This window comes from Hyperolius riggenbachi, chromosome 1 (assembly GCF_040937935.1).
Source record: "Hyperolius riggenbachi isolate aHypRig1 chromosome 1, aHypRig1.pri, whole genome shotgun sequence".
In the NCBI taxonomy this organism is placed as follows: domain Eukaryota; kingdom Metazoa; phylum Chordata; class Amphibia; order Anura; family Hyperoliidae; genus Hyperolius; species Hyperolius riggenbachi.
The window spans coordinates 526,857,153-526,873,356 of NC_090646.1; the positions used below are offsets into that span (position 1 = coordinate 526,857,153).

At 41.0% G+C, this 16,204-nt stretch overlaps 1 protein-coding gene across 9 annotated transcripts in view; it reads right to left on the bottom strand.

Annotated features, from left to right (window-relative positions):
• Nucleotides 1–16,204, bottom strand: part of NOS1 (nitric oxide synthase 1) — a 459,584-nt gene that overhangs the window by 135,884 nt on the left and 307,496 nt on the right. For 6 of the 9 annotated variants that reach the window (XM_068246073.1, XM_068246087.1, XM_068246067.1 and 3 more), the window contains exon 2: nucleotides 6,089–7,182. In XM_068246073.1, coding sequence (XP_068102174.1) covers nucleotides 6,089–6,780 — 692 coding nt within the window. In that variant the 5' untranslated portion in view covers nucleotides 6,781–7,182. Of the gene's footprint in view, nucleotides 1–6,088; nucleotides 7,183–7,751; nucleotides 7,843–15,028; nucleotides 15,171–15,201; nucleotides 15,261–16,204 lie in introns of those variants that run through there. The other 3 variants (XM_068246047.1, XM_068246056.1, XM_068246082.1) reach the window with 3 other exon arrangements.

Sequence of the window (16,204 nt, forward strand, 5' to 3'; positions counted from 1 at the left end):
AAGTTGGGGGTCGTCTTATACGCCCAGTCGCCTTATACGCCAGCATATACGGTAGATAAGTAAATACTTGCTCTACTTACATAACAGATTTATTGCACTGTCCACATTATTATTCCTGTGAATTTTATAAAGGAGAAGCAGACGATCCTATTCTAGACAGTTTCCATATTAACGGTGGCTATTTTGAAGCTAATCCTGATGTAATTCCCTCCCTTACTCTGCTCTGCCTGATTTGCCCCACCCTTCACTATAGAAAGTACATTGTCTCAGCATGAGAAAGGTGGGAGAGGGAAAAAAGGTGGGAAAGAGGCTTCAGCCAATCAGGCTGCATTAGTTAACTCTGAAGGTAAGTAGAGCAACAAAAAAGGACAACCCAGCATGCCCTGCAACTTCCTTTTTGTGTACCAAATTGTGTGTATAAAATAAGAGTTAGGTAAACTGGGGAACAATCATTTTTCAACAAGTAAAGTAATAGTGATTTGAACTTTTGGATTGCCTGGTTAGCATCCTTAGTACTTGTTTACCAGATAATAAAGAATTGATTTTTTATTTTATGCCTGACAGTTACACTTTAAGCAAGCATTCAGTCTGTAGCAGAGGTTGGAAAAGGTGTATAGAATATATCACGTTTCCTTAATCGTGATTACATTATTATAACAAAATACTGGCATTTAAATCTGTTCACTTTTAGGTATACAGTGGTATAAAGGTTACTTCACCATAGCTGATGTCACCATGTTCACCACCTTGTTATGTGTCGGATATAAAATGAATAGGTTTGTATAGTATAACTTGGCATGCCCTCATACAATGCTGACATAACAGCTCATAAGTTACTGAAAGCGAAGAACGGGCTTTTACATTGACTCAGTGATATTTCAGTGTAGACACATTCTGTCTCCATCTAGTGAGGTCTGCAGTTTACCATCGAGACCCCTTTTTAACTGGGACGTTTTTATTTCAGTGCATTACCATTTTTTACTGCAGAGTGACACTAGGGCAATGAAAGTCTATGGTGCCTTTCACATGGCTTTTACTTTGGAGTTGCGGCACGCATGCGCAGAAGTTTATGTTTTCAATACACTTCCGAGCAATTCTTATTTTCGCCATATGAAGTGAGTGCTAGAGCCTCACTTCCTGTTTGGCTTTCAGCCAAAAGGGGGATTACCGCGTATTAACACAGAAATCCCCGAAGGCTATATTTATCATTGCACCGCTACTGCCGGTTTGCTGTGGGAAACTGGCCTGACGCTATGATTGTTGCTCACTGCGTTTACCGAAGCTTCCCTGTCTACCACTGACACTACAAGTCAGTGGCATAGCTACAGGCCTCTGGGCCCCGATGCGGAATCTGGATGTGCCGTCCCGCTACCCAGTGTGAGCAAGTACCTGCCAGCAGCCTGGCGCATGCACTGCCTGGGCCCCTCCCACCCACAGGCCCAGTCACAATTGCGACCTCAGACCCTACACCCCTGCTCCGATTGTTGCCCACTGCTCCTATATTATTATTATTGGTTTATAAAGCGCCAACATATTCCGTGGTGCTGATGTACCTTTATTAAAGCTCTGCTGTCTAACACTGGCACTCCGATTATTGCCTGCTGCTCCTATAGGTGCATATACTAAAGCTGAACATGAACACCCGCTATTGCTGCAGGTTTTAGGCAGCTTGCATACTAAGCACATTGCACAACAGTCATGAAAAGCCACATCATGCATTAGGAGTGTTATGCGACCCATACAGTGAAGCATACAATTCATTGAAGTATGCTCTAGTGCCACTGTAAACACGCACATAATCTTGTAAATGCACAGCATGCTGCACAATATCTGCCACAACGCACCACTGATACATTGATGTGAACAGACCATAAAAATATAATACCAAAGTGTTGCATTCAGTGGCATAGCTAAAGTTTTGCATTGGGGTTCCTCCAAGGACTCTATACATAATTGATACAGCGCACCGAAACCTGCCAAAGGACAGCCACAGTGTCAGAAGTGCAAGAAGAGGATGGGGAAAAGCTTGTTAATGATCACTGCTATTTAAAGCATCTATAGAAGTGATTATCACCAGGACAGGACCAATAGAGAGCTAATGCTACAGTTGAGGGAAGACCCCTCGGGGCCCCTCTGGCCTAAGGGCCCCGGTGTGATCGCGACCTCTGCACCCCCTATTGCTATGCCACTGGTTGCATTGTGATGAAACGCAATGAATGCCGTTTGAAAGGCATCTTATGTTGGGTTGTAAAGCAAGTTTGTTATTTGGTATGATTAACTTCCATCCTTCTGCCATTCTCCAGCTTTCTGCTGTTCAGTGTCATTAGCCTGTCACAAATTACAGGCTTATTGGAATGACAATAAAGTGCAGATCTTATCATTTTAGCTGCAATTTAATTCACTTCATTGTCATCCCTGAGCTACTAAGTATCATTATGTCACACTAATTTCAGCACACCTTGGTGCAATGCCAGAGCTGTCACTCATCATGGTGTACAGCATGGCGAAGTAGCATCTTTGGTAATTCATAAAGCAATGTTCAGGTATTGTTCCCTATTCCTGAGGAGTTCACTGTACTGACAACATCAGCTCTGCTATTGTTCCAGCGCATGGCAACAACTCCTAGTGCTGCTCTCTCATTTATATCAACACAATTTCTACTTTTTAGACTGTACTGTAATGGGAAGGGCCATTCTGAACAAAAAAAAAAAAAGTGGGCTAAACAAATGATCAGTCTGGATGCTCTATCAAACTAGATAAAGCAAAATGCTATTTAAAGCCATGTGTTTTTTTTTTGTTTTTTTTTTTTTTTGGGGGGGGGGGGGGGGGGGGGGTTGAGTTCACATGGGGTAGAGAGGGGGCAGCATTTCTAACAATTATTTTGAATGTATTTGAAAGTGAAGAAAGGAAACATTGAAAAAGAACATATTTTATCAGTTTCACCTGTGATAATATTATAAATAAACAGTGCCAGTGCCACTGCAGTAAAAAAAAACAAAAAAACAAAAACACAGATTATATAGTTATTCATTTGAGCTTTATCATAGTATTTAAATTAGGTTGCTGGCAAAATGTACACTAGTAATTAGGGATGGTAAAGGATATGCAAAGGATTTTTGAGTTGATGCAGGAATATGCAAATTCTGCATGTAAATTTATGAGCTTGAAAATGAACCAGTCAAATCCTGCCAAGATAAATGTGATTGGTCCATTTTCAAGCTACATAAATCTGCATACAGAATTTGAATATTCCTGCATCAACTCAAAATTATTTGCAGCTCATTGACCCATACCTAGTGTTAATATTTAATTGTGCAATGGTATATTTGATCCTTTTTTCTTATTGCACAGTCAGTGTTAATAAGAACAACATTTTAATGGGGAAAATGGGGGGGAAAGATGTTAATAAGGAAAGCAAGTCTCCAGGCACGCATTTGGCCAAAGCCTCATGCACAGATACAAGGCATTTTGCCTGGCAGATATCAGTATTCCACCCTTCGGCGACATTGCAGGGCTGAGGCTGTATAGCAAGGCTGCAAGCTAGCGACATGATAGAGTGGTCAGAGCCGATGGAGTGGTGTTCGAGTTACATCACACCACCGGCTGGGTGGTTGCAGAGAACAATGCTCTTGGTCTGCACTCAGCTGAGTCATTCTGCCCAGGCTGTGGTTTGCTGGCTGAGAGGTCAGGGACATTGGGGGTAGCTGTACACACTCTAGGATATCGGCCACGTTTCATCTAGCCTCGCACACAGCTTAATTATTGCTGTATAGGGGTTGACTTATATTTTGTATTTATTTAAACTTGTGTATGTGCTCAAATAAATAACTTTCATTAGCCTTTTCCTGCAGTCCAGATATCCAGAGCTGCATAATGCAGTCTTCTCAGTAAGCTCTATCCATTCCTCACTCTCTTGCAGTCTAAATGCAATGAGGATACGGAGCCCAGTGGCGTACTGAGGGAATTAAACACCCGGTGTTGATTATTTACAGACAACCCCCCCCCCCCCCCCCAAAAAAAAAAAAAAAAAACTTTAATGGGAGGGATGGAAGGTTGGGGCATTAAGCATGTCACTGCAAATTCTGGGGGATTTTTAAGAAAAAGGAGATGACCGTTATAAAACTCTGTACTCTATACAGTGCTGCAGAAGGTGTCAGTGCTACATAAATACAGAGTAATAATATGGTAGGACATTAGACTGACACGATTAGATTGTTAGCTCCTCAGAGGCACAGTCAGTAAAGGGGGACATACGAAAGAGAGGGGTGCATAGCAGGAGGGGGGATAAAGAGGTAGAGGCACAAGACAGAGAGCCTGGTGGGAGAGGAGAAATGGCAAGATGACCTCTCACCAGGACTGCATACATCACCAATGCTGATTGGCAGGGACATGCTGTTAAAAAGAAGCCACTAAAATCTGAAAAGAGGAAAGGTTCATGGGGAAGACAACAGGGTGGAGGGGGAGCTGGGCAAATAGATATTACCTGCAACCAAGCTAATCTAAATTGCAAGGAGTTTGCTTCTCTGCTCACGACAGAAGTCGGCTGTCAGCACCTGTATCACTGGCATCTGCAACAGAAGACTGCCCTGCATTATTGATTAATTACTCTGATCAGGATAAATAATCTATAGTCTAGGGCACTCTGGTATTACAGCAGCCAGTGAACATGGCTACTAATGACAGCAACTTCTGAAGAACTAAAACATCTTGCCACCTCTCCCTGCTAATGTCCCAACTGCAGCACAGCAGTCAATCTCTCTACTCACCCTACTGCTCTGCACATTCACTCACTGCAGGTTGTGTGTAGAGGAGCAAGGGAGACACATTGCCCATGGGACAGGAAGGGGGGAGGGGTGCTACATCTCATGTAGGAAGTAGTACAGTCCTCTGCACTGTCTGTTACTATTTTCCCCAAACTAGGAAAAAAGGTCCCAGGTGGAAGAACACCATGACTGAGCACCACAGTGGCACCCCTAGCCATGGCTGCACCCGGTGCTGTGAGCACCTGCAGCCTTATGGTAGGTACAACACTGGCGGGGCCAGAAGGCTCACTTTACAGAATATATATATTCTGATAGTTAAAGTTAACAAGATGGTATTTTTACACCTGTGCTTGGAGTTTAGTTTGCATTATAATACACAGCTGGAGGTGCAGTAGTCACGTTTAATTCCATATAAGCATCCTCATCTGTAAAGTGTGAACCAGGAGACTTCATTGCTACCATCAGTAAGACCTCACAAACAGCACATTCCATTGCCAAATACAGCTGGCATGTCCCTGCTGTATCTTGTATTGGATGGGGAGATCCATGCTAAGGGGTATAAGAAACAAACCAGAATGACGCATTCATTTAAATCCTTGCTGACCTATCGAGCTCTTGAGGAATTGCTGTCAGCTGATAAAGGATTACTTTTCACAGGTTTTATTGCAGACTGTGCAATTCCTTGTCCTAAACACATAAAATGCATTCTAATCATAAAGAAAATTCATAAACCGATAAGATACAAATGATTTGGGCTTGCATTCATATATCATGTAAATTGCATGCAGGTTGGAATTGGGCAAATCTGATGCACTTCCTGTCAAATTAGGCCTCTTTTCCACGGACTGTTGAGAGGCAGCGAAACGCTTCTCAAACCTCTCACAACTGCTCACGGCTGCCTAGTAACTGATTGTTGCTCCCTGGTATCTGCTCACTGCTGCCTGGTAACTGCTTGCAGAACACACAGTTCAACAGTCTGTGGAAAAAAGAGGCCTTATGCTGGGAATACACAATGAGATTTCTCAGTCAATTTACTGTCCGATCTCATTTCCGATCGATTTTCTTATCTTTTCTTATCAATTTACATTCACTTCTATGAGAAAACAATCAGGAAAACGATCGAAAATAAGATGAAACATGTCGGAAATTATCAAACCATCTATTTAACACAAAATATAATGGTGTATTCCCAGCATTAGACAGATTTTGAAGATGCATACAATTCGCATGACATTTGCATACAAACCAGACTTAATTGCTCATCATCGGCCTTCTGTACAAATAAATAACTGTCTGACAATAATTACGTTCAACAGCTGACTTACCCTTCTACCTGTACTTCTGCATCCTTCCTCTCCACCCGAGTGTAGCCATCATTTAAGTCCTTTCTTGCCTTCTGCAGCAAGCTCACCACAGGTTCAATTTCTTTCAGGATGTCATTGCTTTCGGCTCCTCCGTTAAGGCAAGGACTTATGCTTATGTCATCTCCTTTGACTCCATCAAGCCCATTTAAGTGAAGAAGCTGATGGACCTCCTGCCAAGAAGAGCCAGCTGAACTTGTGGCACTATCCACCATATTCTGCTGTTCTTTGCTGCACAGGCTCTGACTTGAGAGGTCGCTTGATTTGGATTTGGGGCATAGAGGTTTGGTGACTCTAATGGTCTTCGGGGTTCCATCTCCAGTAAAAGTGGTTTCCAGGTGGGTTGTGAAGCCCTCAGGACCTCTGAGGATTAGCACCACAAATGTCTCGGAGGGTATACTACGCAGTATTTCAAGAGCGGTTTCATAGGCAGAATCTACAAGAGGCCTCTCATTTACTGCTAGTATTATGTCACCTACCTGCACCAGCCCACTTTGCTCAGCTGCACCACCTCGAATTATATCAGAAATGATAACAGGTGGCTTGCTCCTTCTTTGCTTAACCAGGAACCCCAGGCCACCAACTTTCCTCTTGTAGAGCCGTACCGATATGACATTCGGCTGCAGCTGCTGAACACTGAATTCATGTTCCTCCATGACAATGCTCTACACAGAGGAGAGCTAGAAAAAAAAAAATCTCAGAAGCTAAATATAGGAGGAGTAATCTGAGTATTTGGGAGGTTACCAAAAAGCAGATTCCTTGGGTGTTTAATGAAGCTTGCTACACACCTTTCAAACGGGCTCTAAATCTCAGATAAAGTTAGCTTGACTGCACCTACTTCATGCTTTCATCCTATTTTCAGGAATCGCACTGTGCAAGCAGCCTATAATTGTGAGGTTTCCCAGGTAACAGTAAATCCAAACAAATTTCAGTTAACAGAAGTCAGGCTGCTGGGTTATAACAGTCCATTTACAGACAGCTTGACATCCTCTTAATTCTTCTTAATGCTCATGCTTTCTTGAAGTGGCATGTCCAGGCTCCATCTGGGGTTTTGATTTCTGTATAAATAAAAATAATTTCTTTATTAAAATCTGACGTCAAATATAAGATATACAGTAAAGACAAAAAAAAACTACAGGAAACACTTATACATAGAATACGTAAAGAACACAGATCTTGATGTAACTAGATCTGGTCCAATCCTGCCTAAAATGGACTGCCTTATGCAATGCTTTGGTGAAGCAGTGAACAATAAAGAAGCACAGTAGTAAGAGGCATAGAAAGCCTTCATAATTGCACAGAAGGAATTTTCAACTTGCTGGAAGACTGTTTGTGGTGGGACCAATAAGGTGACAACACGATTCAAACAAACATTTTCCCTATGGAAAATTCTGGTTAATCTTTAGAAGAAATTGAATAATAAATTGAGGATATGTTTTATTCTTTTAAACAATACAAAAAACTGATTGAAAAATAAAATAATTGTATGGTGTTCCTCAAAGGACATTCATCGCAAAAAATTGTAACATTTAAAATACATGTAAACATATACAAATAATAAGTCGTATGTTTCTTCCAGAGTAAAATAAGCCATAAATTACTTTTCTCCTATGTTCCTGTCACTTACAGTAGGTAGTAGAAATCTGACAGAACCAGCAGGTTTTGAACTAGTCCATCCCTTCAAGGGGGATTCTCAGCAAGGCTTTTATTCTTTATAAAGATGCCCCCTGAAAAAGATTTATACAAAGATGCTGTGCAGCCTACCTGCTCACCATACACTTGTTTGGCAGTTGGACAGAGCAACTGCCATTCACTAAGTGCTTTTAAAGCCAAACCAAACCGTGATACTCCCCATGAGGAGAGGGGCTAGTCCAAAACCTGTTGGTTCTGTCAGATTTGTACTACCGACTGTAAGTGACAGCAACATATGAGAAAAAGTAATTTATGGCCCATTGTACTTTGGAAGAAACATTCTTATTTGTATGGGTTTACAGATATTTAAAATGTTACTATTTTCGCAATACTGGTCCTTTAAAAGTGGCCACTCAATACAATTTGTTCTTAGCGAGAATTACAATTAATTTTGCTTGTACCTTTTCAAAAATCTGAGCAATGTAACACACACACACACACCTGATATGAAAAAAAAATATCAAAAACTTCTGTAAATGTCTTGCTTTTTAGAACCCAACATTTTTTTTCTCCAATCTATCCTACATCATTCTCAACTAGTTAAAAAAAATATTGAAAAAAAAAAAACAGAAACCAGAATGTTTCGAACAAAACCAAGGAAATCCCGACTGAATTTTCTTTTTCTATTAAAACAGTTTTTTCTATACAACTGAAAATTTTTATTTAAAAAAAAAAGAACAAAAAACACACAAAAAAAACAGGAATATTGATCACTTTTACTGCATCTTGTGTCCCCACTTTAAGGTAGATAAGGGAGACGGGCCCCTATGCAATTCACTTTTTCCCCTAGGTGATATTTTTACACCACCTTAGCAATAAAATGATTTGAAGGCCACCAGCAAGCAAGAAAATAATTTTGATAGCACCTTTTCACCTACTTCTGGTATGGTTTAAGTTGCAGAGTGCTAAAAAGTTATTTTAAACAGAAGATGAAAAATTATCTCCTAGGAGATAATTCACCTGGTGCTATATGCAATTCACTTTTTCACCTGAGTTTTCTCCTTGGTCATATGTTATGTTAATACCTTCTCAATTAAAACACATTTGACCCAACCAGCAATCAAGAAAATACTCAAAATAATTTCCATAGTACTTCCTCGCTTAGTTTTTGGTGTTTTTCAATTGCAAAATGCTAAAAAAATATTTTAAAGAAAATCTGTAATGAGAAAAAGTTCCCCTGGGGGGTACTCCCCTTGGGTGAGGGAAACCTCCGGATTATATCGAGGCTTTCCCTGTCCTCCTGTGCCCCACGGCGGTGGTGAAAATGCTCCTGGAACAGTGGGGATGTAAATATTTACCTTTACCGCTCCAGCGCAGTATCGCCTCTCCGCTCAGAGATAGGCAAAAATAGGCGATTGCTGTCAGGCCGCGCTACTGCGCAGGTACAAGTCTCCTGCGCCTGCGCAGTAGAGCGGACCCGACAGAGATCGGCTATTTCCGCCTATCTCCATGCTGAGAGCCACAACAGCGCCCCCGCTGGAGCCAGGGAAGGTAAATATACTAGCCTTGTCGAGCTTGTCAAGCCCAGATTGCGGGACACTTCGGGGGAGCCAGCGCTGGATTGCCTGAAGCTACAGCGGAGGGGGAAGTCTCATTGGAACCCTGAGGCATCTCCCTACCGAGGGTGAGTACCCGCCATTGTGACTTTTTTTGTTACAGGTTCTCTTTAAAGTAAAGATGAAAAATATGTCCTAGGAGAAAACTCAGGAGAAAAGGTTAATTGCATATGGACCCTGAGGTCTTTCAGGAAAGATCTGACTCGATGAACCTTACTCAGCTATACAGATTAGTTGGGGAGCACTGTGGTTTCCTCCCACGTCTTAAAAAAACTCAAGTTAATTGGCTTTCACCTAAACTGTAATGAACCAATGACTATAGTAGGGATTAGATTGTAAGCGCCTCCGAGGGTCGGTTAGTCACATTACTATATACACTCTTAAAAGCATTGTGAAAGAGGTCAGCACTATATAAATACTAAATAATAAGTCCTTAACTACAGATTAGCTGAGCTTTTTTTAAATGTACTGTCACATTAGCTTCTTCCTGACAACTGCTCAGTTTTGAATGCAGAGCAGACAGGACATTTTAAAGTTTGAGCAGCAAGTAGAACTATTACTAGACCTAAGAAGAAATAACAGTGATAAAAATATAGTATAATAAAGCGATGAAACGTCAGCTACACACAATTCCAATTTCTTTGTAGCAGAAATTAACATTTAGTTGAATGTATTTTATGTTAAAAATCTTATTAACCTTTTTCTTTGTGCCTTTAATACATTTTCTACTCCATAAGAGCATGCTGTACATTTTTTTTCACCTCACTCTCGAACCAATGCTTTCTGGGTGTCATTTATAGTGCCAAAGTATAAAGTTGAATAAAGTGTTTCCTATGTGTATCTGAGACATCGCTACAGCTACGTAATAGGATTTTCTGATAAAATACAATTTTTATATCTGTGTATCTGTTTTTTGTTTATATATTGCTGCTTTCTTTGAATTATTATTTTAGCTACACATGCTTTTTTATCATCATTTTACAAACACTGTAAACTAAGGTTTGATCTCATATATTATTATTTTTTAAGTGGTACGTTTGTCCATCACCAGCCTACTTTTTGGTATTCTTCACCCTCCAAAATTGATCATTATGGTTCAGAAATTGTACAAAATCTGGCACATCAGACATAGTCGAATATCATCATGCCATAAAGCTTCACATGCAGTCATCATACAAAGGTCATCTGACGGTCACACTGTAACACGAAAACAATGGCTTATAATAAGATTTTCTTGCATTCTAGAAAACATATTGCTTTATGGTGGAATGCTGGTCTGCATTACTGTAATATAAAATAAAAAAGTACAACTAGCGTCAAGAGTTTGGATTACTTAAGTCTAAAGTTGCACTGGCTGGTATGGTTATTCACAGGTGAGGAAGTTATAGGGCCTGATAAAAATTAGATGAAATAAAAAAAATAAAAAATACTCACCAATTTAACAAACAAACACAGAACATTTATATCGCGCTTTTCTCCTGGCGGACTCAAAGCGCCAGAGCTGCAGCCACTAAGGGGCACTCTATAGGCAGTAGCAGTGTTAGGGAGACTTGCCCAAGATCTCCTACTGAATAGGTTCTGGCTTACTGAACAGGCAGAGCCGAGATTCGAACCCAGGTCTCCTGTGTCAGACGCAGAGCCCTTAACCATTACACTATCCAGCCACTACATTTAAACTATCTACCCACACCACACACAGTTTTCTACCTGATTCAATTTCTCAATTAAACACTTGCGATGCCGAATTGAAAAATAAACATCCTTGTGATGCCATATTGAAAAAGAAACATCCTTGTATGCTAAACTAATCATCACACACATTATGTTGCTGCTTTTAGATGTTGTAGTGGTTTATTTGTGTTTGTTTTGCAGTTATATTTAAGCACACAGATCATTTTTTTAAATTTTCAATATCTTTAATTTAATGGAATGGAATCTGCTCTCCTTCCCCTTGAGCTCGAGTCCAGATAAAGGCTTACACTGTTCTTAACATTGGGAAGAGGGATACTCTGCATGGGGAGAAATCCTCCCCTTGCACTTTTTTCTGATCCCCTTCTTTGTCTTATCAACTTTGTCTTATACCTACCTCCAGTGCACAGGGGGATGTATGGTTCCATTTGATAGTCCTATTTAACAATAGGAGGTGCTCCTCTCCAGGAAATGTGCATGGGTTATATAAGTAACAGTATCCCTTACTTATTTCCTACAAATGGTAAACAAACAAACAAAACAAAAAACACCTGACACCTTGGAAAATGCATACCAGCAGCTTCCTTAGATATATTTTTTTAAACTAAGGTTTTCAAGTGCAATTTTGCTATTTAATTTTATCATTTGCAATTACATTATGAACCTGAACTAGTTTTGTAATAGATGCAAATTATTTCTAACTAACTTTTTATCAGTTCTCTTAATCTAATATGCCCCAGGCAAAGGTTGAAAAATGATTTAGAAGTTAGCTTGGTTATGATGAATCATTTTCAACAAGTAATATTGGAAGTAGCAAAAGCAAAATCAGTAATACAAGCATATCATTATTGATCAGAGCTTTTCTTAAAAAAAAAAAAAAAAAAAAGTGTGCTTGAACCGAAGCTCAGGTACAAAATAAAATCTTTCCCTACAGAGGGAAGTCTCATGTTGAAGGATCATGTTGAGGCTTTTCCCTCAGTCCTCTAATGTCCCTCCTCGCTAAGCGCGGCCCCATGAAGATTGGCAACAAGGTATTGTTGGCAATCATACCAGGGCCACCCACCTACTCTTCCATCAGTGCAGCCACGCACACGCAGTAAGCCAGAGCCTCTCAATGTGACTGTGTATGCATGACCATGCTCACACAGCCACGCTCATAACAGGAGAGGAGCGTGGCCACAATGTGGAGGGGGCTGCAAGCGTACATATTGGTCACCTGCTGGTGAGTTGGGCGGCTCTCACTACTGCAGCTAAGCACCCGGCGGCGTTAAATACTTTTCCTCCTCCAAGTTGCAGCAAAATTCTGAATCCCTGAATTACTCACGTGGGGCACGCATCATAGCATTAGTGCTATGAGGACATCCAGCTTCGGCACTGAACGCCGAAGTAACCTACTTTAGGCTGCGCTGAGTAAGGCGGGGGGGGGGGGGCATTGGTTCACGAAGGTTGAGAATCCTAGATTCCTAGGAATCCTGAGGCTTTGTTCCCATTGAGTTATTTTAGAGATATTTTAGGGATAAGTATAAGTAGACTTATGGTGCCATCCACACAATGCCCATTGTTGAGCGCTGCATTGCTGCATGAAAACACACTGCCCATGCAATTGCAGGGGCATGTTCACATCTGTTGAGTGCTGTAACAACACTCCTCTGGGCCCCCCGCAAACAGATCATATGCCCACCAGCTGCATCACGCATCCACCACCCCATGAAGGCCATGGGCTATGGGGGCCCGCTCTTCCTCCATTCTTACTTGCAGAGGCAGAGGGAGTGCAGAAAACCATTGTGTAAGAATATTTATAGGCGCCCATTCCTTTGGATCTCCTCTTCTCCTCCCAAATCCCAGCAGTCTCTCTATGCATTGATGCATTTTAATAGGCCACTTCATCCAAACAACAAACTTTCTACAGAAACTTTCTGGATAAGGTGTGTAACATACACATTACACATTTTTTGAAAGATGGAAGCGGTTCATCCTGAATGCGTTCGATGAAAACCACTTAAAAGAACTAATGAAAACTTTTATGATCTCGTCCTGGTATCTTTCTGACGATTTAAAGATCACTGAGGGTTGCCTGAAAGGATAATTGGAATGGCAGGTTTGCCCCCCTCTACCGTCTATTAACCTTTCTTCTCCTGGAGCCTCCATACTATTTATGAGCTGACACATTTATTTTCAGTTGAGGTTTGTGTTTTTTTTTTAATATTAAACAAGTCAGTGGGGGGGGGGGGGGGGGTATATAGACTATGGCCCTTATTCAATTCACTCATCTCTGTTTACAATGAAAACAAAAAAACCACAAAAAAACTTAACACTCTGCATTTGGAAAAATAGAAACAAAAAAAGTAGGTTAAGGATTACTGTCAAATTACTGAGTATCTTGCTTGCTGGTGGCTTAGAGGACATTTTATTGATAAGGCGTGAAAAGATCACGTAGGAAAGAACTTAGGAGAGGAACTGAAGTGCATATGTATTGTTAATGTAGTCAAAAGCATGTAAGTGATACAGTATGGGCCTGATTCACAAAGCGGTGATAACTCAGTTATCACGCCTAAAAGACTTTAGGCGTGATAACCTTTGCACTAGCGAAGTTATCACCGCTTTGTGCTATAATTTGCGCGAAGCTCCCGCGCGCAGTTTTGCGCACGTGCAATATCCCATAGGGTTTAATGGGCACTGCGCGCGTAGCGCGGTGTGCTGCGCGTGACAAAACTTTGCGTGCGGGAGTTCACGCGAATTCCTTCAGATCATGCCTAAACTAAGTTTAGGCGTGATAAAGGGCTTTTCACAGGCGTGCAAAGTGTTTGCACCGCTGTGTGAATCAGGCCCTATATCTCTGTATTAAGGCGAGATTCAGATATGGTTTGTTAAAAAAAAAAAAAAAAAAAAAAGAGCAAAAGCAATGCAATGTGAACGCAACCTTACATTTTCAGTCCTAGTTCAGAATAGATTTAAAGGACACGTTAACTAAGAGCGATATGGAAGCTGCCATATTTAGTCCCTTTTAAAGGGAACCTAAACTGAGAGGGATATGGATGTTTCCTTTTAAACAATACCAGTTGCCTGGCAGTCCTGCATCTGCAGTAGTGGCTGAATCACACACCTGGAACAAGCATGCAGCTAATCCAGTCTGACTTCATTTAGAGCACCTGATCTGCATGCTTGTTGATCGGCTGTGGCTAAATGTATTAGAGACACCGGATCAGCAGGAGAGTCAGGCAACTGGCATTATTTTAAAAAGAAAAATCCATATCCTACTCAGTTTACGTTCCCTTTAAAGAATATCAGTAGCCTGGCATCCTGGCTGCACTGGTATCTGGATCACACCAACATGCAATTAATCTAGTAAAACTTCAATCAATCAAAAAACCTCATGTGCATGCTTGCTCAGGGTCTATGGCTAAAACTAGTTGAGGCAAATAAGCAGCAGAATGCTAGGCAACTGGTATTGTTTAAAAGGAAATAAATGTGGCAGCCTCCATATCGCTCAGTTCAGGTGTGATTTAATATACCATTCTGTATTTCACACAATATAATGTAATACAATATAATATAATAATATACACCTACTTTTCACATATAACTCAGCAGCAATGAGAACAATTTCCATTGAGTTTTTCTACCTTTTTCAGTGATGCAGACACAGACCAAGACAGAACAGCACATCTCAGAGGGTGTTTTCCACACTTATCCACAACAATCACCAACACAAGGATTCCCGCAGAAAGCATTTGTGTACATAATGGACAAGTGGATCCTGCTGTGAATTTTAGCAATGCAAGGTTCTGCCTGTTATCTGAGGGAACTTTATCTTCAGCACCACAGAGCATTTCTGACATTATCTCCTGACACACAACTACAGGGTCTTATTTTTTTATTACAGCACAAATCATGCCATTCTTTCCCTGGAGCTTACAGGATACAGGTATAGAAGGGAGAGCCTAAGAAATAATTGCTTCCAACAAACCTGCAGCAGATCTGGGACTTGGGACAATCTCATAACTTCACATCCTGCTTTGTTCCTTTACAGATCTTGCTGCACAGCAAAGGGCTGCAGCCATTGTTTGTATCCGCTATACGCAGCAATGTGATAGATTTTGTAATAAAATGATTGCTGGTCCAAAGGGGGTGTTCTGTCACCTGTCATTCCATGCTGTCAATCAGTGAAGGGGTCCCGCTTCCCTCAGCTGGATCTGTTGCTGTATACGTTGGCAGAGGGAGAATTGGAAGAATGACTGCAGTCAGAGGCAGTATAACAAAGTTATAAGCAATATATTAATTTTATACCACTCTTCTGTCTACACTGCTTCATCCGTTTTGTACATGCCTCAGGCTACAGCCATTTCATTTTCTGTACAGGCTTGTATGCTTGCATCAGATCTACTGTACAAGCTGTACCAATGCCATTTATTTGTTTGATTAATTATATTCTGTATCCTTACTTTAAATTGCGAAATACATACTTTTCAAGCAGCTATATTCCTTTTGTGTTTCCCTGAAATATATAATGGGGGTGTATTTCATGTTTTTTCTTTGTTTTGGAAATGAATATCAGGTACTACTCAGTCACTGGATTGTAATCCATGCTGTCCTAGTCCCCAATTTCTCATAGAAGTATTATAGGGTGCATAGATGTAAATGGTCATCCATGGTGGCATAGTGGTTAGCGCTCTCTCCTTGCAGTGCTGGGTCCCCGGTTTGGATCCCAGCCAGATCAACATTTGCAAGGAGTTTGTATGTTCTCCCCGTGTATGTGTAGGTTTCCTCCGGGCACTCAAGTTTCCTACCATACCCACCCCCCCAAAAAAAAAAAATAGATAAGTTAATTGGCTTCCCCCTAAATTGGCCCTAGACTAGGATACATACACTACACAATACATACATAGGCGTATGACTGTGGTGGGGACTGGATTGTGAGCCCCTCTGAGAGACAGTTAGGGCTGGTTCACACTATAAGAGCTTTTCTAAGCATTTGTAATTTTAAAAGCTCTTGCTAATGTAATCCTAGGTGTGTGTTCACACTGGAGCGATGTGATTTTGTAAAAATACTCCATAGCATAACATTAGCAAGAGCTTTCCAAATTACTAGCGCAGTGCGAATCAGCCCTTAGTGACAAGACAATATACTATGTACAGTGATGCG